Source organism: Saccopteryx leptura, chromosome 7, assembly GCF_036850995.1.
Source record: "Saccopteryx leptura isolate mSacLep1 chromosome 7, mSacLep1_pri_phased_curated, whole genome shotgun sequence".
Lineage (NCBI taxonomy): Eukaryota > Metazoa > Chordata > Mammalia > Chiroptera > Emballonuridae > Saccopteryx > Saccopteryx leptura.
In genome coordinates this window covers 115,764,131-115,791,171 of record NC_089509.1, presented here as the reverse complement: position 1 = coordinate 115,791,171, position 27,041 = coordinate 115,764,131, and the positions used below count along the sequence as shown (strand labels likewise).

The 27,041-nt window shown below is 49.6% G+C and overlaps 2 protein-coding genes across 5 annotated transcripts in view; both read right to left on the bottom strand.

Moving 5' to 3' along the window:
• Positions 1-8,289, bottom strand: part of MROH2A (maestro heat like repeat family member 2A) — a 48,144-nt gene extending 39,855 nt beyond the window's left edge. Inside the window, exons 1-5 of the mRNA XM_066346518.1 lie at positions 8,184-8,289; positions 7,787-7,968; positions 3,353-3,484; positions 2,963-3,125; positions 426-524 (exon numbers count right to left, since the gene is read on the bottom strand). Coding sequence (XP_066202615.1) covers positions 426-524; positions 2,963-3,125; positions 3,353-3,484; positions 7,787-7,968; positions 8,184-8,289 — 682 coding nt within the window. The remainder of the gene's footprint in view (positions 1-425; positions 525-2,962; positions 3,126-3,352; positions 3,485-7,786; positions 7,969-8,183) is intronic.
• A 5,641-nt stretch (positions 8,290-13,930) lies between these two features.
• Positions 13,931-27,041, bottom strand: part of LOC136378883 (UDP-glucuronosyltransferase 1A1-like) — a 47,981-nt gene continuing 34,870 nt past the window's right edge. For all 4 annotated transcript variants that reach the window (XM_066346257.1, XM_066346254.1, XM_066346256.1 and 1 more), the window contains exons 2-5: positions 18,045-18,176; positions 17,361-17,448; positions 16,875-17,094; positions 13,931-14,344 (exon numbers count right to left, since the gene is read on the bottom strand). In XM_066346257.1, coding sequence (XP_066202354.1) covers positions 14,047-14,344; positions 16,875-17,094; positions 17,361-17,448; positions 18,045-18,176 — 738 coding nt within the window. In that variant the 3' untranslated portion in view covers positions 13,931-14,046. The remainder of the gene's footprint in view (positions 14,345-16,874; positions 17,095-17,360; positions 17,449-18,044; positions 18,177-27,041) is intronic.

The window sequence follows — 27,041 nt, the reverse complement described above, 5'->3', positions numbered from 1 at the left end:
ATGCAGAGGAAGCAAACCCAGTTTGCCCTATTTTCCTCAGCGCTCGGGGACTTGGGGACCACGGAAACATGGCGTCATCACAACCCAGGGCAAGGAGGTCTGATGTGAACAGCCTCAGAGACCTGCCCGAGTCAGGCCCAGCACGGAGACATTCCCCCTGCGGCTCCCGTCTCCCTTCTCTGGCCTCCTGAGAGGCTTGGCCATGCCGAGTCACGGGGTCAGCCTCCTCCCAAGAAGCCACCTGCCTCTCTGGCACCCCGGAGAGCCCATCAGAGGCTGCACCAAGTAGCCGACGGAGCAAAAGTTCGGGAATAAAGGAACAGCCCACCTCCGGTTTCAACAACCCCTCTACCCACTTCTGAACCCTACGTTCCCCTCCAGCACCCCGATCGGACCAGACCCGCAGGCCCACGCGGGACACGTACCGCTGCACACCACCTGGCGCATCTTGGCCTCGTTGACCAGTCTCAGCATCGTGAATATGGTGGCCAGGGTGATGCCCATGTAGGGCATGAACTCAAACACTGTGGGGCGGGGGGGGGGGGGAGGTAGCCATGAGGAGGGTCAGCAAGGAGAAGGCAGAGAGGACCCCCTGCGCCTCCAGAGGCCCCCCAACCCCACAGTGCTGAGCCAGGGAGCCCCTCTATGCCCCTGGGGCCACCGGAAGTAGTGCGGAAGTCAGCGTGTGGGGAAGGGCAGGCTGGAAGTGGGTGTGGGGAAAGGAAGATGGGGAGGGGAGAGGGAGGGGGAGGGGAGGGTCAGAAGGAAGACAGAAGGCAGAGGCAGAGCCGCAGGGAAGAGCCGGAGAGGCAGGACCTGGGAGATCGGGGAGGGGGGGTCTCAGAACACATCTGCCCCTTGGAATAAGGTCTGGCTCCTTTGGGTGTCACAGGTGTTCCTTGGACGCATGGAGAGACGGGGAGACAGCAAGTGAAGAAGAGAAACCGAAGGAAGATAGGTGGACAGAGAGAGGGAGGAAACAGAGCAGGGAAGGGGACCAAGAAAAGGGGTGGCAGGGAGAAGAAGGGCCAGCCCCCCGACCCCCCTCTGGGCCCAGGCTCTCCACCATGTGAAGACCTCCCAGCCCCGCCAACACGCTTTCTCCGGACTTTCCTTCCCTGGCTGGGCCCCTCCCTCCTGTCCTTCCATCTGTCCTTCTGGCACGGTTCTCTGGCCTCAGCACAGCACAGGCCTAGGCCCTCCCTTGCCCCTGCGCCCTCCGGCTGCCGTTTCACAGCCAGGGACCAGTCCTCCCGTCCTCACCCCTCCCACCCACACCCCCCTCCAGCCCACCCAGCTTCGTCCCCAGCTCGCTGTGAAACTTCTTGGCCAAGTGGCCTTCTCCAGCCTCATCTTCCGTGACCCCTCAGCAAGGTGGGACCCAACCAGCCCCTAGACCCTCTGAATCACTGTCACCCTCGCAGGCCTCCCACGATACCACACTGTCTTCACCTTCCTCCCCGCGTGGATGTCTCGCATAGAATGCAAACTCAATACATTACAAATGAGGCTCTTTATCTGAGCTCCCAAACTCTCTCTCTCCAGGTTTTCTACCTCAGGACATTAACAGCCATACCCTCCGTTGCTCAGACCTAAAATGTGGGAGTCACTCTTGCTTCCTCGTCCCCTCCTGCACACAGCACATCTGTCACCGTCCTAGCCACCTGAGCCGCATCCCTGTCTCCCATCTGTCCCCCGCTCACCAATGCGCTCCAGCCCCAGCCACCATCACCGCACCGTCACACGTCCCCCACCCCATCTCCACCCACACAACAGCTAAGTCCCATCAGACAACTCTGCAGCCTAAAATCCGTTCTAGTGACCTCAAATATAGTCCAGACTCTTTGCCTACTCAGCCTGCCTAACTGTCCAACCTCATCTTATAGCATCTCCTCTCATTCCCGAAGTCCAGTCACAGGGACCTCTCAGCTCTCCAGAGAAGCCAAGCTTTTCCCTGCCTCAGGGCCTTTGCACGTGATGCTCTCTTAGTGCCTCCCATTCTTTACACAGATGTCAACCTCTCATCCTACCGGCCACCACTAAAACATCATTGCCTCAATAATAAGGTGACCAATCATCCTCCTTTAGGGAGGACAGTCCTTTTGTAAGTTCAGTCCTCCCTCGAAAAGTGTCCTCCTACACGTCCCCTTTTTTGACATTGGAAGACTCATCTGTAAATATGTGTTCGATTGATGCAGAATCGACCCATTGCCTGTGATGTGAGGTATTTGTATCTAAATGAGTACTTTTTTCTTACAATTATTATTAAAAATTAATAATTACAATATAAAATATTATAAATGTTCTTATTACGCATTTATCATATAGTGTATTATTGTTGCAATTAATAAAATGTTTTTTTTATTTACAATATTGTTTTCTTCAATTTATTTTTGTCCTTTTTATTGTAAAAAAGTTGGTCACCTTATCAATAAGGACCCTACAGAGACAAGGTCCCCTCGCTCCTCCCCATCGGGCCCCCTGGCTGCCCTCTTCACACCCATCACCTCACATGGTGGTGACCTGTTTTTGTTTGTTTGTTGACTTGTTTACAGCCCTGTGTGAGGGCAGGCACCGTGCACGCTGTAGTTATTACTGTGGCCCAGCACCCACCACAGTGCCTGCCGGGAGCTTGGTGCCTGTTTATAAAATAAAGGGAATGGGAGAGAGAAAGGAAATAAAGCGAGAAAGGGAGATGAGACGGCAGAGAGGAACGGGGCCTCCGAGGCAGAGAGGAGAGGGTCTCGGAGGCAATGGAAGGACAGAGGACTAGAGACCAGCATGTGAGGCCGAGTCACAGAGAGAGAATCTTAGCAGCCGAGAGAGGCCCGTGGAGAGGAAGAGAAGGAACGCCAGACAAAGATAAGAAAAGAGAGAAATGGGGGGGGGGGGGGGCTGAGACCAGGAGGGAGCAGCGGGCAGCCTGAGGGGCCGTGCCTGGCACTGAGGGGCCGTGCCCTACCATTGCCGTTGGCCAGCTTGGCCAAGGTGACGAGGACAAATTCGTCCGTGAGGTCAAGGGGCTTGAGGTGGTGCTGCATCTCATACATGACCATGCTGAAGTGGTTTCGGGACAGGGCCACCAGGGTGTCACTGGCCACCTCCGCCTTCGTGTAACCCTCCACCTGAGGGGACGGAGGAGGGACGTGTGGTGCCACCGCCAGCTGGACCCTCAAAGAACCCTCCTGCCTGAGGCCTTCTCCAGCCCCCCTGGGCCCTCGTGCGCTCAGCCTATTCTTGCCCGGGGAGGTGCCTGGATAAAGACCTTGGGCATTGCGGTCCGTGCCTACCGACAGCCCAGCCCCCGGGTGGCGGGGGCTCGGGGCACCGACGGAACCCAGAGCTGCCCTACCTCCGGGGTCTCCCGCATCTCCTTGGAGGCCACGGCCACCAGCCTCTGGACGCACCGCTCCTCCAGCTCCCCCTCCTGCTGGACGATCTCCTGGAGGATGTTGTAAATGTTCACTTTCCGCTGGGTGGAGATCTGGGGAGCAATATGGCGGGCGGGAAGGTCCTGGACTGGGCAGTGGGGCCTGCGCAGAGCCAGCCGTGCCGGGCACACCCCCCGCCGCCCACGCCCTTTCGCCGGTCTTCCTTCTGTACCGGGACGTGCCCGCCATCGTCAGACTACCCAGGCCTCAGATCCCTACTCCTCCACCGCCATCGTCTCCCTTCCTCTCCCCCCATCGGACTTCTCCAACTGGCCGGGGCAGCGTGGCCTGCAAATCTGTCCTCTCGTCCCCGCTTTTGTCCGGCAGACTCAGCAAGGCAGGTGTCACACAGTCAGCACGCCAGGTCCCCACAGATGTGGCACTGACCCAACCGAGAGTCCTTGAAGGTGGGTTTGCCCTGCCCCTCGCCCTAGCGAGGGCGCGCTGGAGACCAGGAAATGTTCCTGCGCCTCTATTTTGATTCCTCCGCAGCACTTATCACTGTTACAAATGATGGGACTGGACAGAGAGATTGTGACCCAGACCATACCCGGAGAGTCGTATCTGAGAATGACTCGTTTACTCAGGCATGACGAGCCATTCTTAAGGAGGGCCGACTCTATCTGTGGACCGTTGCCGGCAAAGCCCTCTGGGAAGATAGCTTCCGCCCCCAGCTCACTTCCCAACAGTCCAGAGACCTTAGCAAATTTGGGGACTTCAAGAAGAGAGGAATTCACCCAAATGTACTGTATGTTTCACCAGTGAAAGAGAGCCAGGGAGTACTGGTCTTGTTTTCCTAGTTTTGGTAAAGCGAGCCACAGAGGCCCGTAAAACGCCGATCAGACAGGTTACTTCCAAAGACTCCTGAACAGAGAAGAGTTGTGTGATCTGGCCTGTTCAGTACTGTATGGCTCTAGGTCAGGGGTGCTCAATATTTTCTATCTTTTTTTTTTTAATTGCTCTGTAAGGAGCCTTCTTAGACATATTTTCTCTAATCACCTCCCAGGAAACCTTAATACTACAAATGTATTATATTATGTATCTGTTTATGGGCTGTATACATCTCTGTCTGTGCTTTAGACATAACAAAGTAAAGATTTTCTTCACTCCCCCCACCCATCTGGGGGCCACGTCGCCCCATTCATTGAGCATGCCCACTCTGGATTTTCAGGGTGCCCCTGAGGAGGCCCACAAGCTAACTCCACACTGTGGCTGCCCCTTCGAAAGGAGCCAGGCAGCCTGTAGTGAGTGAGACCAGCCTTCCCTGGGATCGAGATGGAGCCTTAGAGAATAGGGATAGTCACAAGAGAAAAACTGTCCGAGGTTTGGAAACGGGCAGAGAACGGGCACTGGGTGGCCCTCCAGAGGAGCTCCCGGGGCTACCGGCCAGCCGCTCGGGGGTCTCGGTCCTGCGGGAGTGGGTGCCTGTCTCCCGGGACTGTCTAGGGGACAGACGGCATCTGGCTCCACAGGGAAGGAAGTGAAGTTGCAGAAAACTGATAACGTGGCCTCCACAAGGAAGACACGATTCTCCTCGCTTGTGGCGATGCAAATGAATGTCGTCTCACAAAGAGTATAAATCTCTGTAAATAGAATTCTCTTTTTCACATCGTACTGTTTCCTTCACTAATTAGTGAAAAACTAAAGTATTTGACCCGTGTTGATTTTTTTTTTTCTGAAGCCGGAAACGGGGAGGCAGTCAGACAGACTCCCGCATGCGCTCGACCGGGATCCACCTGGCATGCCCACCAGGGGGCGATGCTCTGCCCATCTGGGGCGTTGCTCTGTTGCAACCAGAGCCATTCTAGCGCCTGAGGCAGAGGCCACAGAGCCATCCTCAGTGCCCGGGCCAACTTTGCTCCAATGGAGCCTCGACTGTGGGAGGGGAAGAGAGAGACAGAGAGGAAGGAGAGGGGGAGAGGTGGAGAAGCAGATGGGCGCTGCTCCTGTGTGCCCTGGCTGGGAATTGAACCCGGGACTCTTGCACGCCAGGCCGACGCTCTACCACTGAGCCAACCGGCCAGGGCCCTGTGTTGATTTTTTAAAAATATGCGTACTTGTGTACTGTTTATCACTTACTACTGATCACTGATTATGGCCTGGATATCAATCATGTTCTTTGGTTTTTTTTTAATTTCCTCTATCTCCTGATGCTTTGACATCTTGGGGTCATGCTGACTCTGTAGAGGCTGTCCCTCCCAGGTTAGCCAAATCCTACAGAGTAAACAATGCACCCATGATCACGCATTTTAAACACAGACAAACAGATCCAGACCCCACCGCCTAACCACCGACCGAACTTACACCCTGGGCCGTTATCCACCTGTCCTAACCACCCTGAATCCAGATACCAGACAAACAGGGACAGACGTCTGCCCAGAGCCCGCTGAAATTATTCCAACTAGCCAATCCTCAGCCTGCTCACCCTGCCCGGACCGCTCCTGTCCCACAGAGACCACAATAAAGACACTCGCCCACGTTTCCCTGTCACTCCCCGGCCTCTTGTCCAGCCCTGCTGCTTCCCACACGGCCCTGCATGGCCCGGCCTGCCCGCCCCACTCAGGGTCTGTACACAACAGACCGTCTCCAGGGCAATCACCTCCTGGTCTGTTTAGCTTCACCAAACCTGCACTATAAGAAAACCTACATTTTAAAAAATATCTTTATTATTATTATTATTATTCAGGGAGAGGAGAGGAGGCAAAGACAGATTCTCACATGCACCCTGACCCAAATTCATCTGGCAAGCCTAGCAGGGGGCGATGCCCCACTCATCTGGGGCATTGCTCCGCTGCTCAGCAACAGAGCTCTTCCCAGTGCCCGAGGCAGAGGCTATGGAGCCATCCCCAGCACCCGGGGCCAACTCGCTCCAATCAAGGCAAGGCTGCAAGAGGGGAAGAGGTAGAGAGAAAGAGAGAGAAGAGAGAGGAGGAGGGGTAGAGAAGCAGATGGGCACTTCTACTGTGTACCCTGGCCAGGAATCAAACCCAGGACATCCACACACTGGGCTGATGCTCTACCACTGAGCTAACCAGCCAGGGCCTAAAAATGTCTTATGAGCCTGACCTGTGATGATGCAGTGGATAGAGTATCAACCCTGAATGCTGAGGTTGCCGGTTTAAAACCTCAAGCTTGACCAGTAAAGGCACAGATGAGAAGCAACTACTATGAGTTGATGCTTCCTATTCCTCCTTACCCCTTCTCTCTCTCTCTCTCTCTCTCTCTCTCTCTCTCTCTCTCTCAAAAATCAATGAATAAAATCTCTAGAAAAATTAAAATGTCTTATGAAAACTCCTGGCCCATGCCCCTGGGCTCTGACACCTGACACGTCTTCTTCACAGCTGCCTCATGTATTTCTGTGATATAAAACTTGCCGTAAAGAAGCCTTCTCAAGAACTCCTTGGCTACCCACTCCCTAACGGACGGTCTAAAATCCAGCAGTTCCCAAAGTCTGGTCTCCGGACCAGCAGCCACAGCATCTGGGGACTGGCTAGAGACGCTGATTCCTCGGACCTCCCCAGACCTCCTGAACCAGAAGCTCTCCGAGTGCGGCCCAGCAATCTGGGTTTGAATAAGAGCTCCAGGGAGTGCAGATGCTCTGGTCCAAGCTCTGCCCTGTCGTACGAGGCCCACCGTGGTTACCCGTCACGCGTTCCCTTCAGCATCCTCTACGTCGGCCGCCGGCATCCCTGCACCCTGGGTCTGCCACGTCTTCCCTCCCCCTTATCCACTGGCTCTGCGCTTGCTCTGGGGGGGGTGGTCCCCAAACCCACTGTCTCAGAATATGGAGGAGCTTTTAAAAATTGTCAAAGCCCCAGGCCAGCCTGACCAGGCGGTGGCGCAGTGGATAGAGCGTCGGACTGGGATGCGGAAGACCCAGGTTCGAGACCCCGAGGTCGCCAGCTTGAGCGCGGGCTCATCTGGCTTGAGCAAAAATTCACCAGCTTGGACCCAAGGTCGCTGGCTCCAGCAAGGGGTTACTCGGTCCGCTGAAGGCCCATTGTCAAGGCACATATGAGAAAGCAATCAATGAACAACTAAGGTGTCGCAATGCGCAACGAAAAACTAATGATTGATGCTTCTCATCTCTCTGTTCCTGTCTGTCTGTCCCTGTCTATCCCTCACTCTGACTTTCTCTCTGTCTCTGAAAAAAAAAAAAAAAAAAAAAAAAAAAGCCCCAGGCCACACGGGGTCCCTCCAGGAGCAAGGACCTCACCATCCTGCCCATCTCCATACCCCGGCACCTGGCCCTGCCCCCTCGCCCGTCAGGACGTGTGTGCTGAGCGGCGGATGGACAGACGCACAAGCTGCCGTGCCGGGTTCAGAGGAGCAGCTGGGGGAGACGGGGGCCCTACCTCTGGCACCTGCAGGCAGCGGATGAGGGCGTTCATCACCACACAGGGCTCGGTGGCGGCCTTCTCCATGATGATCACCGAGGCCAGCGCCTTCCGCAGGTCGGGACCGGCCCCGGCAGTGTCCGACTTTGCTGCTTCACTGTCCATGATGTTGAGGAGGTTTGTGACTTGTTGGAAAGTCCCTGAGACAGAGATGGCACAGGTTTGGTGCTTGCTTGCTCCTCGTGCCCCGCCTCCCTGGGCCCTGCGCAGCCTTGGTTAGCTCCACCCATGCTTGTGACGGGCAGGGACCTTCCTGTCCTGTACAGATGGGGAAACTGAGACCTCAGCTGGGACTCATCCTCCAGGACTCACTGGCCGTGATGGGACAGGAACATACTGTGGGTGACTTTCTCACCACTGTCGGCTGGCTCCAAAGGTTCCAGGTCCTCCGTTTCCTCGGGTGGGTCCCCACTGAAGTCTGTCACTGATTCTGCCATCTCTTCCTCAGGCTCCTTTGACATAGAAACAAGATTTGTAACAATTCTTGGTGTGCTGACACACTCTAAAGTGGCCTCCCTTGAGTCAGTCACACCCTGTACAATCCCTTCTTGAGTGTAGACTGTTCCCATGACTTGTGTTTAACCAATAGAACATGGTAAAGGTGATGGGGAGCCACTCCCGCGATCACCTTATGTCCTATCAGACTCCATCTTAGCAAACCGGGGAAAGAACTTCTCCCGCAGGCCAGAAAAGTAACAGCCATGATGCAAACTGCCGATGGAAGAGGCCATGTGGCAAGGAGCTGCGGGCCTCAGTCCTACAGCCACAAGGACCTGTTGTGCCAGCAGCCACATGAGCCTGAGAGAGCCCCGGGCCCCAGAAAGAATGCAGCCAGCCGGCACCTCGGACGCAGGCCTGGACGCAGGCCGGGAGCCCCGAGCAAAGGGCCCTGCTGAGTCGGGCCCGGACTCTGACCCGCAGCAACCACCAGATAATAAACGGTGTTGTTTTAAGCCACTAAATTTAGGGCGATTTGTTACACAGCATTAAATGAGTAACACACTTGGTTAAGCAGGTCCTCCTTCCTCTTTGCCAGACACTGAAAACGAAAGATTAATTAGAAGTCCACCTGAGCAAATCTCATGGTCCTTTCAAGAGGCTCACATGACACCAGCAGCTTCTTAAACACAGACAAACGCTGTCACAGATGTCCAGCGGGAAGAATAAAAGCTCCCAGATCTTTCTCCTCCTGTTTCCGAGTTCCTCAATCTCCAACTCCATCCCAGGGCCCTTCACCATCCTGTGCTCTGTCCCCCTGGGACCCGACCACTGACCTTCCTCCCGAGCTCTCTCCCAGATGCAACGAAAATCCCGACACAAAAGCGAGCTCTGCCCTGTGCCCGACGCACACCAACGGCAACGCGGACGAGGGCAGGCTTGGTCGTCAAAGCGTGAGACAGCCGGGCTCCTCAGCGGTAACGCAGATGGGGACAGGGTCCCCTGGCAGGGTGAGGTGCTGCGTTAGAACCGTCACCGTTGGGTCGCAGACCCTCGGAACTCTGAGCTCCAACTGCCTCCCTGAGTCTCTGTCGGCTGAGGGCTTGCACAGGGCCCTGCAATAAAAATCCTCCATCGCGCAGTTTAGGCATTTCTGTTACTCACGTGTCTGGCGAGGTACGGTGGCCTGTTTGGGAAAGGAAAGCAGTGGGAGGGGGAGTTCTTCACAACCAAGTCCCCTGGGGATGCTGTCACAGGACCCCAGGGTGGGGAGGTGTGGTCCAGGTAGCTGGGGGAGGAGGAGGGCGAGAGAAAGGCCCGGAGAAGAGGATTGATCCTCCCCGGGGGCTGCCTGGCGTGCAGGGTGGGGAGGGGGTTTCCACTGGCGGAATACTCAGGAGAGAGAACCTCAAAGAAGCCAGAGACCTGTTTCCTTAGACCGAAAGTGGGGCCCGAAGGATTACCCTGTCTCGTGCAGCCGTGAGAGAAGTCCAGGTTGTCAGCGTGAGCAATGGCCCACTGGCCTTTGGAAGGCTCTCCTGCATTACAAGGCAACAGAGCAAGACGCAGAGCCACCAGGGTCTTGACTGCTTAACTCAAATTACACTCAAAGTTCGCCCGGCCTGCTAAGAGGGAGCGAGTTCCTCAGCCTCTGCTTGGACACCTCTGATGCCAGGAAGCTCATTACCCTCATGAACCCATTTCTACTCCATTGACCGTGGGCGGTTAGACAACAAGCGTCCTCTATACACATAGCACCAAACACTTCTTCCCTGAGACGTGTGTGCGTCGTTCCTCGGTCTGCCCTTTGGGAACATACTGATACATACGGAATAGACACAAGAAGACAATTATCATGTGCCCCTTGGTCCCCAGCCTCCTCTACTCTGCCTCCACCTGCCTTCTTTTCTCTTCCGAAGATTACTCAGGTGACAGGGTTGCAAGTCCCCAGCAGCTAAGTGTGGCTCTGCATGCCGTGGTGGATACAGAGGTAGGTAGCCCACACATGACACATCATGGATTTAGAACCGAAAGTGAATGTACTGGTTAGCCATTGCTGCAGAACAAGCCACTACAAAACTTCATGATGGGATATAAGCACTCGTATTGTTCACAAGTCTATGGGTACTCAGCTGGGTGGGTCTGTTGATCTGGGCCATGTCCAGCCAAGCACAGCTGGACTCACTCATGCACCTGCAGTGGCCAGCGGGTTGGGTAAAGGCTGGCCGGTCTAGGATGGCCTCGTGGCCGGTCTAGGATGGCCTCACACACAAGTGTCTAGAAATTGGCCAGCTATTGGCTGAAGTGAATAGGATGATGGGGACACCTGTGTCCCATAGCAGCTAGGCAGGTTTCCGGGAGAGTGAGCAGAGAAGTATGAAGGTCTCCTGGAGCCTCGACTTAGAACTGGCACCATCAGCTCTGCCACATTCTGTCAGCCAAGGCGGGTCACAGGCCAGCCCGGACTCAAGGGCTGGGGAAATAGATCTCTCCTCTGAATGAGAAGAGCAATAAAGTATCACACTGGGAAGGATCTGGCTCTTGGGAGTAGTGGATAAGGACCACTTCCTTCTTACACACATGGTGAGTATGTAAACACAGTAAAAAAAATAATAATTTTTTTTTTAAATTGAGATGCCTCTGAATGTGTTATTTGGAGAGAATACAAAGACGGTGAGATCCAGGGGAAAAAAAGCGGACTCTGCTTGGTTTTCCAGAATAAAAGTACTTTTTATTTTCCAGATCGTGACAACAATATTTGACTCAGGTGCAATCTATTCAGAGAATGAGACACCCTACACTGTCTTCCCACCTCCACTTCCGTGGGAACTAACTTGAAAATGAGAAAATATTATCTTTGTAGAAACCTGCGAGCTTAAAAATATGAGTCAAGGCAGAGAGTGGAGAAAATGTACGTATGTAGTAAATACATTTAGTGGCATCTCCCCAGGTCACAAAGTTCCCTCTTAGACTCTGACCATTGGGGTCACAGTTATAGCCTCCTGGTGGCCACCGTTTTTTTTCATCTGGTATCCCTCCCCCAAGACTCCTGATTGGACAAGGAGTGAACATTTAACCTAGCTGGACCAATCAAATTCCCTCTCCCAGGAATTCTGAACTCTGGGTGTGAGAGGACCCAGTCAGTGTCCTGTGGGATCTAGGGACTGAGGAGCAGAGGACGAGAGAAGAGGGAAGAGGAAAAAGCTGTCATTCAGAACACGCAGGGACAGGAGAGACAGGAGAGGCTCCCCTCCACCCGGCCCCTCTGGAGGCTTGGCCATGAGCCTTGAGTCCTCAGAAAACCCATTTCCTTACAAAAATAGCCTTTTTTCTGCTTAAGGTATCCTGAGTTGGGTTCTCTTACTTGTAAACAAGAGGCCATAAAGGCTGGACACATGGAAGTGCTGAGGAGCACCCGGGAGGTCAGAACAGCTCAGGGTCCCTGGAAGAGACAGGGCTGGCAGGGAGCATGGTCAGTGAGATCAGGAGGTGGTCTCTGGGTGGACCAGAAGGGCTGGAAGGAGGGTGGACATGGTCCAAGGGTCACCCCAGGGCCTGAAGATGGGAGGGAACTGGTGTGAACAGCCTGTGTTCCAAAGCAGCCCAGGGAAGGAGCAAATGGGGCCGGGATCAGGACGAAGTCCTCGCTCTCCACGGGACACCCAGCTCCAAGTTGGAAGCCTGTAAGTTTAAAACACCTACAAGTAACGCAAAGCAACAAGCAGCGGCGTGAACAAGATTAAAGGCAAAGAACAAGTGGAGGAAATACTCCCAAGTCCGTGACAGAGGATACTCTCCCTGGGGCAGTCAGTGCTCTCAGCAAATCCTCGGGGTAATGCACCCCATCAAAAAACAAGTGAAGGAACTAAAAAAGAAACATGAATGGCTCATGCCTTTGTAAAAACCAAAATCAACTTTTATGCTGAGGTCGCCGGTTTGAAACCCTGGGCTTGCCTGGTCAAGGCACATATGGGAGTTGATGCTTCCTGCTCCTCCCTACCTTCTCTCTCTGTCTCTCTCTCCTCTCTCTCTCCCTCTCTGTCTCTCTCCTCTCTAAAATGAATAAAATTTAAAAAAAAATTAAAAAACCCAAAATCAACTTTTAATTGTAATAATAAAATCAAAGCAAATTTAAAACATTTCTCACACCACCTCGAAATGCAGTCCAGGAACACTTCCAAGCGCTTGCAATGAGATGCGACATTGCCCCACCCAGATGTCCCGTGTTCTTCTCTCTTCAGCACACAAGCCCACCTCCCACACCCCTGCCTTTCTCTCCTGTGGGCGCTCTGGCTTCCAGAGAAAATTAATAACCACTTGGGAGCAGCCAATTACTGGCAAGGCAAGTGCTCAGACAAGAGACGGAGGGCCTGGCGCGTTTTCTGCACCGACTCCCGGCATCCACCAGGGGGACTCAGCTCCATCACCCACAGGACAGCCGGCTTCCTGCCCGCCATCACTCCCTGTCCCAATTCCCCACGGCTGGCCCATGACAGACAGGGTTTCCTGGGATTCCCAAATAACCAACTTGCTCTTGAATCCTCACCACCGAGGAACCCAAATTGAGACAACCATGGATCTTCTGTTGGAAAGTTCTTTCTCACAGAAATAGTCGGGAATATGTGCAAAAACTTAGCTGTTGTTTTTTTTTCCCCTTTTATAAAAGAAAAGAAGTATGGATCTTCCCGGAAGCTGTGGTTAAATACATCTTGGTAAATCCATGCCATAGGGTAGACCTTGGCCCCTAAAAACGAATGAAGTGTTTATACGGAGACCTGGGGAGCATTCGGGGCAGCGTGCAGCGAGAAAGCGTGTTAGAGACCCACTGGAAACACATGGTTTGGCTGCCACAGTGTATGTGCGTTTGCCAAAAGAGCACCCGGGCTGATCTCTGAGGAACGTGACTGCAGGCCATTTTTATTGTGTGTGTACATGTACAACTCCGTATTTTTCAAATCTTCTGTCATAATCGTGCATGACTTCTGTAACTAGAACATGTCATTTAACAACAAATCAATGCAACATCAATGAAAAGGACACCGGAGAGAGATCATTTATACAAGTTTATTAACGTGTGTTTAGCGGTGGAAGGCACACGGCAGAGGACAGGGCACCGGCCAGACGCAACACTTCGGCCTTTCATCAAATGCAGACCCACTCGGCACGAGCGACGATTATCCTCTCAAATACACGGCTCATCAATTTGGTGCACCATTCTTTTTACCCCAAAGAAAGAAATCACATGCTGTTCTCAAAGGACACTCGTGTCATTCATTCATTTCAAGTAGGAGGCACTGGGCTTTGAAGGAATGAACGTTTCCTTCTATAAATACACAAAGTGACATTAGTGGAGCATGGGGATGCATTAGGACCTGCTATTATGACTGAAGGACTACATCACAACAGTCCACAGAAGCCAGGTGGTGTCAGAACCATATCCTTGGAGGTAGGGGCAGCCGTGGGTCCCCAACAGGCCCCGTGTCTGAGTAAGGAAAGCAATTCAGAGTGAAGGAAAGACCCGTCCAACCTTCCTGACAAGTCACTGGAAAGGTAACGAGTGTCGTCCAGATGAAAGGTACTGGAGGGGACCGAAATCATTTTCAAATATTTCTACCTACACGTGTGACTAGCAATTATTATTTAAAAAAAAACAAAAAAACAAACAAACAAAAAAAAACATTCTGCGTACCTAACTTACAGCGAAGTGTTTCTTCCGTAAGCATCACATGACTTGAACACTGGTCCTGCCCCTTGGGGCCCTCTCATTTCCCACCCTCGCCTCAGTGTGCCTTGGATTTGTGAGATTTCTTAGGACGCCTTTTCTTCCCAAAGCACTTGCGGTAGCCGAAGGCGCAACATTTATAGACAACAAAGACAACTCCCAGCACAATGGCCAAGAGGAAGCCAATCACGTCCAGAGAATGATACTGGTACCAGGTGAGGTCGTGGGCCGCGGGGCGCAGGTGTGGAGCTCCCTTGTGCCTCATCACGTATTCCACCCAGAACACGGCCAGGTCCAGTGGCTCGATGGGGCGGTCCTTGTGGAGGCTGGAGAGGCGCATGATGTTTTCTTTGTAGCTAAACACAGAGAGCAGTGTCAATGAATGCCTGGAACGCCGACGGCAGTGAAGTCCCTTTATGCTTGCACGCTTACCTCCGGTGAGAAACGCTACCAGGTTTTCCCAAACTTGGTCAGGAAAAAATGTGTCTCTGTTTTAAGTAGCAAAGAACACACACATGCATGCACATACCCAATGTTCTTTATAGGAAGGGAGGGAGGGAGGGAAGGAGGGAGGGAAAAGGAAAAAGGAAAGGAAAGGGAGAGGAAAGGAAAGGAAAGGAAAAAAGAAAACTGGAAGTCAAAATTATAATTTTAAAGTATTTGAAACCTACTTGCTACTTTCTTCTTTTCTTTTTAGTGATATTTTGGTAAAATTAAATTATATTTTCTTTATATGATAGTAAGATAAAGAGGTTACGAACAGCTTCCCATTTGAATTTGTGAACAATCACATCTAGCCAAAGCAAAAGCCATTTTCAAGTGCCATCTCCAAGACAATGCCATTTGAATTGATCATTTTAATACTGTCAATTTAATTGATCTCAATGTTGCACGAGGCTGTGTCTATGCAGCCTTTTTAGGCAAAAATGGAGTCCTGTTTATTTGGCACAGTGCTGACTGCTGAATCGGAGCCCCCCAAGCCAAGATGGGTTCCACATTTCAAAGCTTAGTATTCATGCCCTAGAAAAAGAAAGAGAAGGAGAAGAAAGACGGGGCAGAGAAGGAAGAGGGAGAAAATGCTTCTACTCAGGAGTAATTATGGTCGTCGCTGTCCTTAAACATGCCTGTCATTCTATCGGGATACGCATCTGTACATCCTGGTCAGCATCTTTCATTTATATAAATCTGCTCTTAAGCAAGATAGATTTCCTTGGACTTTCATTCATTCATTGACTATTGAGCACCCGCTAGGGCCTGGTCACATAATCTGCTGTTTAGATTTTCTCCATTCCTCTTTATTTTATGTATGTATAGTTTAAGCTTAGAGGGCTGGAAACATGATAATTCACAGGTCATGGTGGCTCAAAAAAGGAAAAGATGAAGTGAATTAATAACTTAAGCTGATGGATTAGTGTCTTTTTTTAAAATAATAGTAATAATGTACTAGAGAACTTCTACCAAGTCATTTTTAGTTTTCGGGTAGTTGTCTGTACCGCTGAATAACAGATGAAATTTATATTCCTAATGGGAACCTCAAGAATGAGCTTCATGAGCACGTGGAGAGAAGGTGGATTTTTTTTTTTTTCTGAAGTTGGAAACCGGGAGGCAGTCAGATAGACTCCTGCATGCGCCCAACCGGGATCCACCCGGCATGCCCACCAGGGGGCGTTGCTCTGCCCATCTGAGGCGTTGCTCTGTTGCAACCAGAGCCATTCTAGCACCTGAGGCAGAGGCCATGGAGCTGTCCTTGGCGCCCGGGCCAACTTTGCTCCAATGGAGCCTCAGCTGCGGGAGGGGAAGAGAGAGACAGAGAGGAAGGAGAGGGAGAGGGGTGGAGAAGCAGACGGGCGCCTTTCCTGTGTGCCCTGGCCAGGAATTGAACCCAGGACTCCTGCATGCCAGGCCAATGCTCTACCACTGAGCCAGCTGGCCAGGGCTGAGAAGGTCAATTTTAATTGTGCTGATGTGTGAGCATCCCAGTCTGACCCGGACCAGCCAGGCTTCCAGAAGCAGCCAATCAGAGTGAAGGGATGAGAACCACGCCTACTGCTCTGGGCAGCTTGTTCCAGGCTCAGTATGCACCCCCCTCCCATGTCTCCTCCCATCTGAACCTACTTCCCGGTTTCCCATCTGCCCTCCTGACAGACGTCTTTCCTGAAATGAAGCAACTACTACAGGGAAAGTCTCCTGACACTCTCATCGACACACACACAGACACACACACGCACTCACACATGGATGCCCATGCGCACACACGCAATCGCACACACACATTACTGGCTGCTGGTTGAAATCTACCCCTGGGCATCGCTTCTTTCCACGAGGTTTTCATCCGCCTATTACTGGGGAGCTTGACAACCAGACGATAAATTTCATGTAGAGGTTCATTTGATCTGATGGCTGTTCTGTTGCCTTTTGAACCATTCTCAGAGCCCCATTTGAACAAAGTGATCCCTGCTCTTTATTATAAGCCTTTCATTATGAGTGACAGCACATGACCCCACCCTACCCCATTCATAAAGCTGATGGCCAAAATTTCTCACAGGTTTCAGTGCTGGGAAAGACTGTACTTCTGAGCACCTGGTTTGTCTTTATCTTACAGACACTATGCTTCCCGTAATGGAATATTTCTCTCTTGGTAGGGGCTTCTAGATCAGGCATTTCTGATGGTGACCTTCTTTTTTTAATTAGGTTTTAAATCCATGAGGGAAAAGGACATTTAAGATCCTTCCTACGACTCTATACGAATCAAGCCCTCTTTCATAGAATGAATAGTAATCCCAACTCGCCTGATTCAGAGGTGGATTTCTACGTATTTGTGTGACTGTCTGCTGCGGATCTGACAGGTGAAACCCAGGTGCCGCTCCTCTGCCCCTTCTCTCTTACCTTTTGTCATTGATGACGGTTTTGAGGGCATTGACCAAGTCCTCGGACGTCATCTCCAGGACGTTCAGGCTCACGCCTGCCCCCCGGGTCTCCATGCGCTTGGCGTTGTCCATCTGATCACCGAACAAGGGCATCATCACCATGGGGACGCCGTTGCATATTCCCTCGTAGATGCCGTGCGAGCCAGAGTGCGTGATAAAGGCGCGCGTCTTCGGGTGGCCTGGGAAGGAAAAAGGGAGGGATGCCGGCGGTCACTTCGCTGAGTGTCCCGAGCTGGCATCACCTAAGGTCTGAAAAGCACTCGGCGCCGTCTGCGTGTGGCCCTAGCAGAAGTTGGCGGAAGAAAACGGGGCGGAGATGCCCCCGCTGGGTAAAAAGCAGGGCGGAATATGGTGGCCGTCATACTTCCCAGCTCAACAACCCTTTAGAACTGCTGTGCTGAATGTAACCTTGCTTTGACCTACACGTCACATCCTCTCCACGTACCAAGCAGATCATTCTGGGGCAGCCATTTGACGAGGATCGTGTTCTTCGCCAGATTCGACGGCCGAGTCCCCGTGTACCGCCACAGGACCTTGCGGACAAGGAGAGAGTTTAAAAAGCATGATTTTTCTTTTTTTCAAAATCTGCTATAGTAGCTAGAAAGTGGAGTTTTCTCAACGAACAGAAGCTTGATAAGGGGAGAGGGCATGTAGTGACTAAGAAGGTTCTGGGGACTGGTAACATTTTGCGAATTTGTGAAAATTCACCAAGCTATATCCATTTACGATTTTTGCACTTTTCAGCACTCCAAGGGAAAGTTTACTTAATAAACGAGTGGGTGTAGATCTACATTTATATACCACTGTCCTAACCAGCAGCGTTTTGGAGGAATATTTCTATTTAATATGAAGAAACAGTATCTTGTTTATTTTATTTTTAAAATAAACTCCCCCTACTACACTTATGAGTCCCCTAGAGTAAATGAGACACCCAAGCGAAGCAGCGAAGTGGGCCGCGGCTCTGCAGGGTCGTTAGAAGCGGGACTGCAGAAAGAAGAACTTGGTATTATTGATGACTGGGACACGGCAGGAGACCCAAGTCTAACGCGCAGCTATCAGAATTAATTCAGAACTGCAAGTTCTGGGCTTAGACCTCTTGTGGAGATAAATAAGCAGAGAATCTTCTTACTGTCTGAGGGATTTTGCCCAAAGCATCAGCAATCTCCATAGCTTTCTTCTCCGGAATCTCCGAGACCATTGAGCCCAAAGAGAAAACCACAATTCCGTGTTCTCCGGAAGCGTTCACGTAGGCTTCAAATTCCTAGAGCCAGGGGAGAAATTTCCAGTTAATTTTTTCTCCTAGTCTTCGGGCGACTGCATACATTAAGCTATAACTCGGATATCTTCCTCTTGAGAATGTGACTAAAGGTGTGTGTGTGTGTGTGTGTGTGTGTGTGTCAGCATGTGTTACAGTATGTATTAGTGTGTGTTATAGCGTGTATTAGCGTGTTACCGCATGTCTCCCTGCCTCACTCCATTTCACGGGAGAAATGCGTCTTGCTCACAGGCTTCAGTGCTGAGTTATCTCTCCGGTTCTTCCAGAAGTAGAATTCAGGGAATGTGTTAATTGATTCTCCCAAAGGAAAGCTATCAGAGATTACACCTGACCCACTTCCCTAGGACATCGGGCTGGGCCCCTGGAAGGTTTGGGGAAGAGAGCAGGCTGCAGGGAAGGGGGGCGGAAGGAGAGAGCAGATGGCGGTGGGGAGGGAAAGAGGGAAAGAGGGAAGGCGAGCTAAGGGCGCATTGCAGAAGAGGAGGGAGCCCTTTGGGCTGTGAGCCAGGGCCCCGGGGGACAGGAGGGAGCCCTTTGGGCTGTGAGCCAGGGCCCCGGGGAACAGCAGGGAGCCCTTTGGGCTGTGAGCCAGAGCCCCGGGGGACAGGAGGGAGCCCTTTGGGCTGTGAGTCTGAACGTGGAGAAGAGAGAGCCCTTTGGGCTGTGAGTCTGAACGTGGAGAGGAGGGAGCCCTTTGGGCTGTGAGCCGGGGTCCCAGGGGACAGGAGGGCTGCTGAGAGAGAGTCCAGAGCTTCCTGTGGACTCCAACACTCCTGCCTTCTCCTTTAAGAAAGTCTGTAGTCAAGGCCTGTACCACTTCTCAAGGCCTCTAGAATACATTGCTTTCACTTGGAAAGAACGAATAGAGCCAAAGCACAAAGGTTCAGCACGTGAAGAATTAGGCTCACAGTTGAGGAAAGAACTCCACCAGGAGACGACCTTCAACGACTCCAGCTGCCCTGCCGTCAGCGGCAGAGTCTTCCAGAGTGAGCCACCCATTTGGATGACTAGAAAGCATACTCATGTCAACTCAGTGCTGACATTTAACCAATCCACCTTGCATTTTTCCAGCTTTCCTGGAAAAGGGCTTTCTAAAGAGTGTCAATCAACTTTCCTGCTTTAGCAAGAACAACAAGCAGGAAGACATCTGACTCTTTCTTTGCGAGTTCCATAAGGTGCAATAAAAGCAAAATGTCCTTTCCTAGGTATGAGCGATACAAGGTGGGGGTCAGAAACCCTGGCCAAGTGTGCACCAGCAATCTGAGCCCCTCCTGTGGGGTGCAGGACCTGGCAAGGCCACATGAGTAAACCTTGGTCACCAAAGCCACCGTGGGAGGGACGAACAGACCTGAGTCCCAACCCACCTAGCATATGACCCTCACCGACTGCCCATGTCTTGTTTCAGAAGCTGATTCCTGATAGCAAGTTGTCCATCACTGTCACCCAAGGAAGGTCACCCCTAGCAGTCCACTCCAAAGGCCTCTTATGGGCATTACAGTCTTGGTTCTTTAAGGATGAAACTCAAGACAATGAGACTTGCTTCTGAAGAAACTTCTGGGCCGGGTGACCCAAGGAATAAGGAATGAAGAACAGAGAGGGGCTGTGCGACAAGCCACCTGCAGGTCACACCAGCTGGTTTCCCTGCTGCACGCAAGACAGCATCATTAGCGAACGGTTTGGTTCATTTGATTGGGTTCAAAGTTCCTCCTGGTGCTGATGGCATCCTTATTGCCTGCCGATAAGTCATCTTTTTTATCAAAGAGTAATTGCTTTTCAATCAAATGAGCTCGGATATAGCTGAACTGTAAACAGTGAGTGGTTTTCTAGTTACTAATGAACGTCACAAAGCAGTCAGGGGTTTCCTTGGAGGAAGCACCGTGGAAGTCCAGAAACTGTCCGTGTGTGGGGGGCTGAGAGACAGTGATGGCAGGGACTCCCAACCACTCAGCTGAATACGGATCACAAATGTCAAAGACCTATCCTTGAAATACCAGGGAGCAGACTTGAGAGATGGGTGTCGAACGAAAGCTCCGGAAGGATGCGGCGGTCAGAAGAATTGCAAAGGAAGCCACGGCGTTGAAACGCGAAGCTGGAGGTAAGAGCGGTGGCCGTGTCTCCGGGCAGAGGACAAGGAAGACCCTGGATTCACCCCCTGCCGTCATCTGAGCTCAGCCTGTTCTGTGCCCACCCTTCAAAGCCAATTCCCGTTTTCAGGAAACCTAAGCATGCACACACACACATACACAGGCAAGCACCTGCACACACGCAGACATGCAAGGCCACACGTGCACACACAGTGATAATTCACTTAGAGAAAACAGAGCAAGGCATAATAAGGAAGGTCATTTCTGCCTCCAACTATAGGTTATTAATGATGTTATCAACTCTCGGAGAGTCTCCAGATGGTTTTCTTTTTTTTTTTTTTTTTGTATTTTTCTGAAGCTGGAAACGGGGAGAGACAGTCAGACAGACTCCCACATGCGCCCGACTGGGATCCACCCGGCACGCCCACCAGGGGGCGATGCTCTGCCCACCAGGGGGCGATGCTCTGCCCCTCCGGGGGGTCGCTCTGCTGCGACCAGAGCCACTCTAGCGCCTGGGGCAGAGGCCAAGGAGCCATCCTCAGCGCCCGGGCCATCTTTGTTCCAATGGAGCCTCGCTGCGGGAGGGGAAGAGAGAGACAGAGAGGAAGGAGGGTGGGGGTGGAGAAGCAGATGGGAGCTTCTCCTGTGTGCCCTGGCCGGGAATCGAACCCGGGACCTCTGCACGCCAGGCCAATGCTCTACCACTGAGCCAACCGGCCAGGGCCTTCCAGATGGTATATGTCTCCAAAGAATGCCAAGGGCATGAGTGAGGTGTGCAGTGTGGCAAGGTTTGCCCAGAACTGAGGGTTTCCTGGAGCGTGGACTTTCAGTGTGAGAACCTGAACAGCCATGGGCAGACCCAGATGTTGGTCACCCCAGATGTAAGCTGTTGGAGACTCTGGGCAGGGCTCAGCACACACGGTTTTCAGAGACTCCTGCCAAGCGTGATGCAGAGCATGAGCAGCTAAAACACTGGCCTAGCCTTCCTCCAAGGAGAGCCCCCTGTTCAGTGCACCCTCCCAGCCCCAAGCTCCCTTCCAAGCCTCTGACTCCGAGAGGCTGGGTCTTGGCCTTTTCCACTGGGCTCATCCGAAAGGTCATCCTCTCCACCACCACACTGTATTTTGGGTTTGCTGCAAGAACACCCCGAAGACTCTCTTTCCAAGGTCCTTTCACCTTAAGATCTGCACCAGAGCCCTCATTCCTGGGGAGTGACAGTTCAGCTCTAAGTGACCATTACTTTCACTCCTGAGTGAAACCACTCTTAACGTTTAACCATTGAATCGTTTGACCATTGAATGGTGTCAAGGAAGGAGCAAATTTCATTTCCCCTCCTTGCATACCCTCCACACCCCCTCGGCAATCAGCAGGGTGTGATAACACAAAAGGAACCCACAGCGCTGGAAGCACCCAAGGTTAAATATCAGCGTTTGGCTAAAGTTTAAATGGCGCCAAAGTTCACCTAGAGATCACAAGGGCAAACTGCGTAGATTGTGTTATCATGGCCACGCCTGTTCTGGACCTGCTCCTATGGGACTCAGTGATGGTGAGACCCACCACCTACTTGGCAAAACTTCCCCGTGAACCTTGCTGCAATTTCACAAACTCTGGAACAGCCCGAGAGTGGAGCAACGTGTTTGTGAACTGAGAATAACCCTTGACTTTCCTGCCTCTTATGAGGCCTTTAAAAGAGTTCCTTACTTTTGCTGATAATTTAGTATTTTTAGTTTCAGGCTTTTATTAAATTTTCCCTTCCCAAGTGTCTTCTGTTTTGCAAGAACCCTTATTAAGCACCTAGCATGTTGAAAACCTGTCACTTTCCCATTATGCATTCAGAGTCACCTACGGTTACAGCAAGCTTCCCTGGTTCCCAGTCTTTCTTCTTGCCATTGTCAAGTCTCTGTTCTCACTGACCTTCTCTTTGGCTATTTTCCCCAGACCAACATGTCCGTGTGAATAGCATCTCTGAATCTCTACATGTCCACACAGATGGTCTCCCCCTGTGAGGGCAATGGCACCTTGGAATCCTTGAGTTCCATTCCTTTGCCCTCAGTGTTATTTTGCCATCTTTTGTTTTTTCAGGCATCCCAAAAGTTTATCCGATGCCAGGCCATGCTTTCTCTGTGGATTCTCTTTATTGAATATAGATTTTTACATTTATTCTTGAAGTTCAGGACTTTTACCAAGAGCATTGGGAACAAGACAATCTTCACTAGAGGAATGGAAGTGTAGAGTATGTTGACCCCAAGAAAGAAGATGCCTACCAAGAGAGGCTCCTGGTGGCTAACTGGGCTCCAACTTACAGAGAGCCTAGCAGCTGTGTCTAAACAGGGGCCTCTCATGCAAACCTTGCTTCAGGAAGAAGCCAGATCTAAGCTGCCTGCCTCCCACTTTGAACCTCCTACCTGCGCCGTGTTCCTGCTGTCTGAGCCAACCCTTATAAAGGGGTTCTTTGAACCCTATTTTAACTAATAAGACTAAGACTCTCCCCCATTAGAGCTGCGCAGCTATATCCCTCCCATTGGCATCTTCAGCAACCAATCAGGGAGGCTCCATTTTGACCAATCAAGACAGTGCTTCTTGGCCATTCAAACTGCAAGGATTTGTATTCCTCATTTGCATGAGGACAGAGCAATCAGAGGCCAGGAGCAAGGACTTCTCTCTATATAAATCAGTGCCCCTGTGGCTCAGAGAGTGCACTTTTCCTTTCCACCAATGACTGGAAAATGCAGACTTCTCGCCAGAGCAGAGCAGAGCTATCTAGCCGGAGAGGAGCCTTACCCAAGGTCTTCCTCACAGCCCAGCTGTATCATACTGGAGCCGTAACACTACTGAGCTGCTCCACATCTGTGTTGCCCACAGCTGTGCTGTGTCACAGAGCTGTTTGCAGTGAACAAAGTGTCCTTCTTCACAGTACCCCAATCTAGGAAATCCTGTTGGTGTTCAATTGGCTCCAATGACCATCGGTTGACAAGTAGCATTCTTTAATAAAGGGGAAAACTGAAAATAAACAGCAACTTGACAAACTGGCAAAAATCAGAAAAAGGGGCAACAATAAAGTCAGATAGAAGGAAACTCAACTGGAAGACTTACAATCAGATCTATCAATTGTTGAGCACAAACAGGCAAAATTCACCAATTAAAGGAGCTTGCCAGGCCAGTTTAAAAATACCAGTTCTGGGTCCCTGCCCAGGTTGCTCAGCTGGTTAGAGCACTGTCTCAATACACCAACGTTGCAGGTTTGATCCCTGGTCAGGGCACATACAAGAATCAACCAGTAAATGCATAAATAAGTGGAACAATCAATTGATCTTTTTCATTCTCTATCTCTTCCCCCTTTCTCACTCTCTAAAAATCATAAAATTAAAAAAAATAATTTTAAAATTAAAAAAATAATTTTAATTTTAAAAATCATTAAATTAAAAAAATAATTAAAAAAAGACAAAAGGTTAAAGACAAAAAGGAACTAAAGAGGTATGAGGGAAATGTAATGTAAACCAAAATAATACAAGAGTGGTGATATTAATATCAAAAAAGTGGTTTCAATAATGATAAAGGGAACAATCCAGCAGGAAGATATGACCATCATAAATATCTACGCTCCTAATATCAGAGCTCTTAATTATATAAAACAGACTTTGATGGATATAAAGGGCGAGATCAACAGCAATACCATAATAGTAGGAGATTTCAATACCCCACCAACATCACTAGATAGATCCTCAAGAAAGAAAATTAACAAAGAAACAGCAGATTTAAAGGACACACTAGATCAATTCAATTTAATAGATATCTTTAGAACCTTTCATCCTAAAGCAGCAGAATATACATTCTTTCCAAGTGCTCATGGTACATTCTTTAGGATAGATCACATGTTAGGACACAAAAGCGGGCTCAACAAATTTAAGAAGATTGAGATAGTATCAAGCGTTTTCTCTGACCACATGGCATGAAACTAGAAATTAACCACAACAGAAAAACTAAAAAATATTCAAACACATGGAAACTAAATAGCATGCTATTAAATAACAAATGGGTTAACAATGAAATCAAAGAAGAAATAAAAAAAATTCCTAGAAATGAATGATAATGAGCATACAACAACTCAAAATTTATGGGACATACAACAACTCAAAATTTATGGGACACAGCCAAAGCAGTTCTGAGAGGGAAGTTCATAGCATTACAGGCATTCCTTAAGAAGCCAGAAAAAGTTCAAATAAACAACCCTACATCTAAGAGAATTAGAAAAAGAACAGCAAGTAAGGCCCAGAGGTAGTAAAAGGAAGGAAATAATAAAGATCAGAGCAGAAATAAATGACATAGAGGCTAAAGAAACAATACAGAGGATCAATGAAACCAAGAGCTGGTTCTCTGAAAGGGTAAACAAGATCGATGAACCTTTAACGAGACTCACCAAGAAAAGAAGAGAGAGGACTCAAATAAGTAAAATTAGAAATGAGAATGGAGAAATAACAACTGTCACAACAGAAATACAAAAAACTACTGGACCTGATAAACAAATTCAGCAAGGTGGCAGGATATAAAATTAATACACAGAAATCAGAGGTATTTTTATACACAATAAAATGTCAGAAAGAGATATTAAGGAAACAATTCCCTTCACTATTGCAACAAAAAATTAAATAAAGTACCTAGGAGTAAATTTAACCAAGGAGGTTAAAGACTTGTACTCAGAAAATTATAAAACATTGATAAAAGAAATCAAGGAAGATACAAACAAGTGGAAACATATACTGTGTTCATGGTTAGGAAGAATAAACATCATTAAAATGTTTATATTACCCAAAGAAATTTATAAATTCAATGCAATGCCAATTAAAATACCAATGACATACTTCAAAGATATAGAACACATATTCCAAAAACTTACATGGAACCAAAAAAGAACACAAATAGCCTCAGCAATCTTGAAAAAGAAGAATAAAGTGGAAGGTATCACACACTTCCTGATATCTTTAAAAACTATACAGCATTTTATCTTTGCTAATTAATGTTTCAAATAACAAGAATATAAAAAACCCTGGAATATAAACTTCAATGTTCCTCCTTGGGCAACTAGAATAGATAGCTAACAGAACACCCTGTGGCACAAAAATATCACCAAATACTATGTAGCAATTAAAAACACATATATAATATTTAGATCTAGAGCAACACCCATGACATACTGATAACTGCGCATACAGTGCTCAATGAGCAACCAAAAATTCTATACGTCTACATATGTTTGTATACAATTGTAGAAATATAAAGAACTGTTGGGGATTACTACCTATCTGGTGACTTGTCCTCAGTTTATATTGTTTGTTTTCATTCATTCATATTGAGTGAGCACCTACTCTATGCCTCAGATGCTGGTGTTATGGGACACCAGTCATGTGCACACCCATTGCCAAGTGTTAAAGATGCAGTGCCCTGGCAGAAGTGGTCCCTGTCCCCACACATAGAGAGACAGTCAGTAAATGATTATCTAAATGAAATAATCATGGTATTTGATGTATTATCAAAGAAATAGCAAGACGCTGTCTTAGAGAGAAGGATTCCTTGGAAAAGTGACATTGAAGCTGACCTGAAAAAATGAGAAGGTGGTTACCTAACAAATTCAGGGAACAGCATCTCAGAAAGAGGGAACAGAGTGTCCAACGGTGCTGAACTGGGAAAGCTTTTTGGAATGTCCCAGGAACTATGAGAAGGCCAGTGTAACCGGGAATTCATGCAAGTTCATAGAGAAGCCCTTCTGTTTCAAAAGGAAATTCCATTATGTATGCACGTCTCCAAAGTGAAGACTTTCAAATTTAAAGATGAATGTGAAGCACAATCAATTTCTCTTGGACCCTTCATAGTGATACCAAAAATATTTCTCTTTCATACCTCTCTCATTGGACATGCTGACTAGCTTTCTTTCCTCTGACCTGAGATGTACCCATTGGTCTGGTAATGTATCTCATCTCTTCCTTTTCCTGTGTCTCAAAGAGAATCATGAATGGGAGTCTATACCATTCAGGTTTCTCCTTTTGCTTTTAGAAAATCAATAGCACCTACTTTTTATTTTTTTAACCAGACCACCCCAATCAGACACAAACTTGCCCAACAGGCCACCGAGTATCAGAACCTTATTGCCACGAGATCTTCCAGGGATCACTGCGTCTCTCCCCACGTTATAGGTGAGGGACCAGAGCACCCCCTGAGGGAAGCTGGTCTGCGGCAGTGCGGTGGAGGCACAACCCAGCCCTGATGTCTCACTTGGTGTTTTCTCCCCCACCCAAAGTTTCTCCTTGCAATGACAGTTACATCACCATTTAAAATGTGCATCACGTTGAAGGCACACTACAATGCTTAAAGAATAAATGAATGAATGCCCACTGAGATGGCACCTCGAGCACCCTTCCCAACCCATCTCCTGAGGCACCTCTCCTGCTATCCTCAATCACCTCCAGGAAGAGGACGTGAACGCTACATTTTTGCAACCTTAAATTCTGAGAAAGAAATTAACAGATGAGCCTTGTAGAGAGTGAGACTCGTCACCCTTCTGCCCAATGTCAGAGCCTGGCTACCTGGTTATTTCTTTCTTAGACAAAATGAGACTGTAGAATACAGATTAGGACACTGGAATATCTAGAAACTGGTGGTTTAACTAGGAATAGTAACACAACTTTCCCTCCTGGAGCCTACAGATGTCAAAATTTCAGCGATCTTGAATCTTGCATGCCTGACTCAATCAAACACTTTTGTTCTCTGCAAG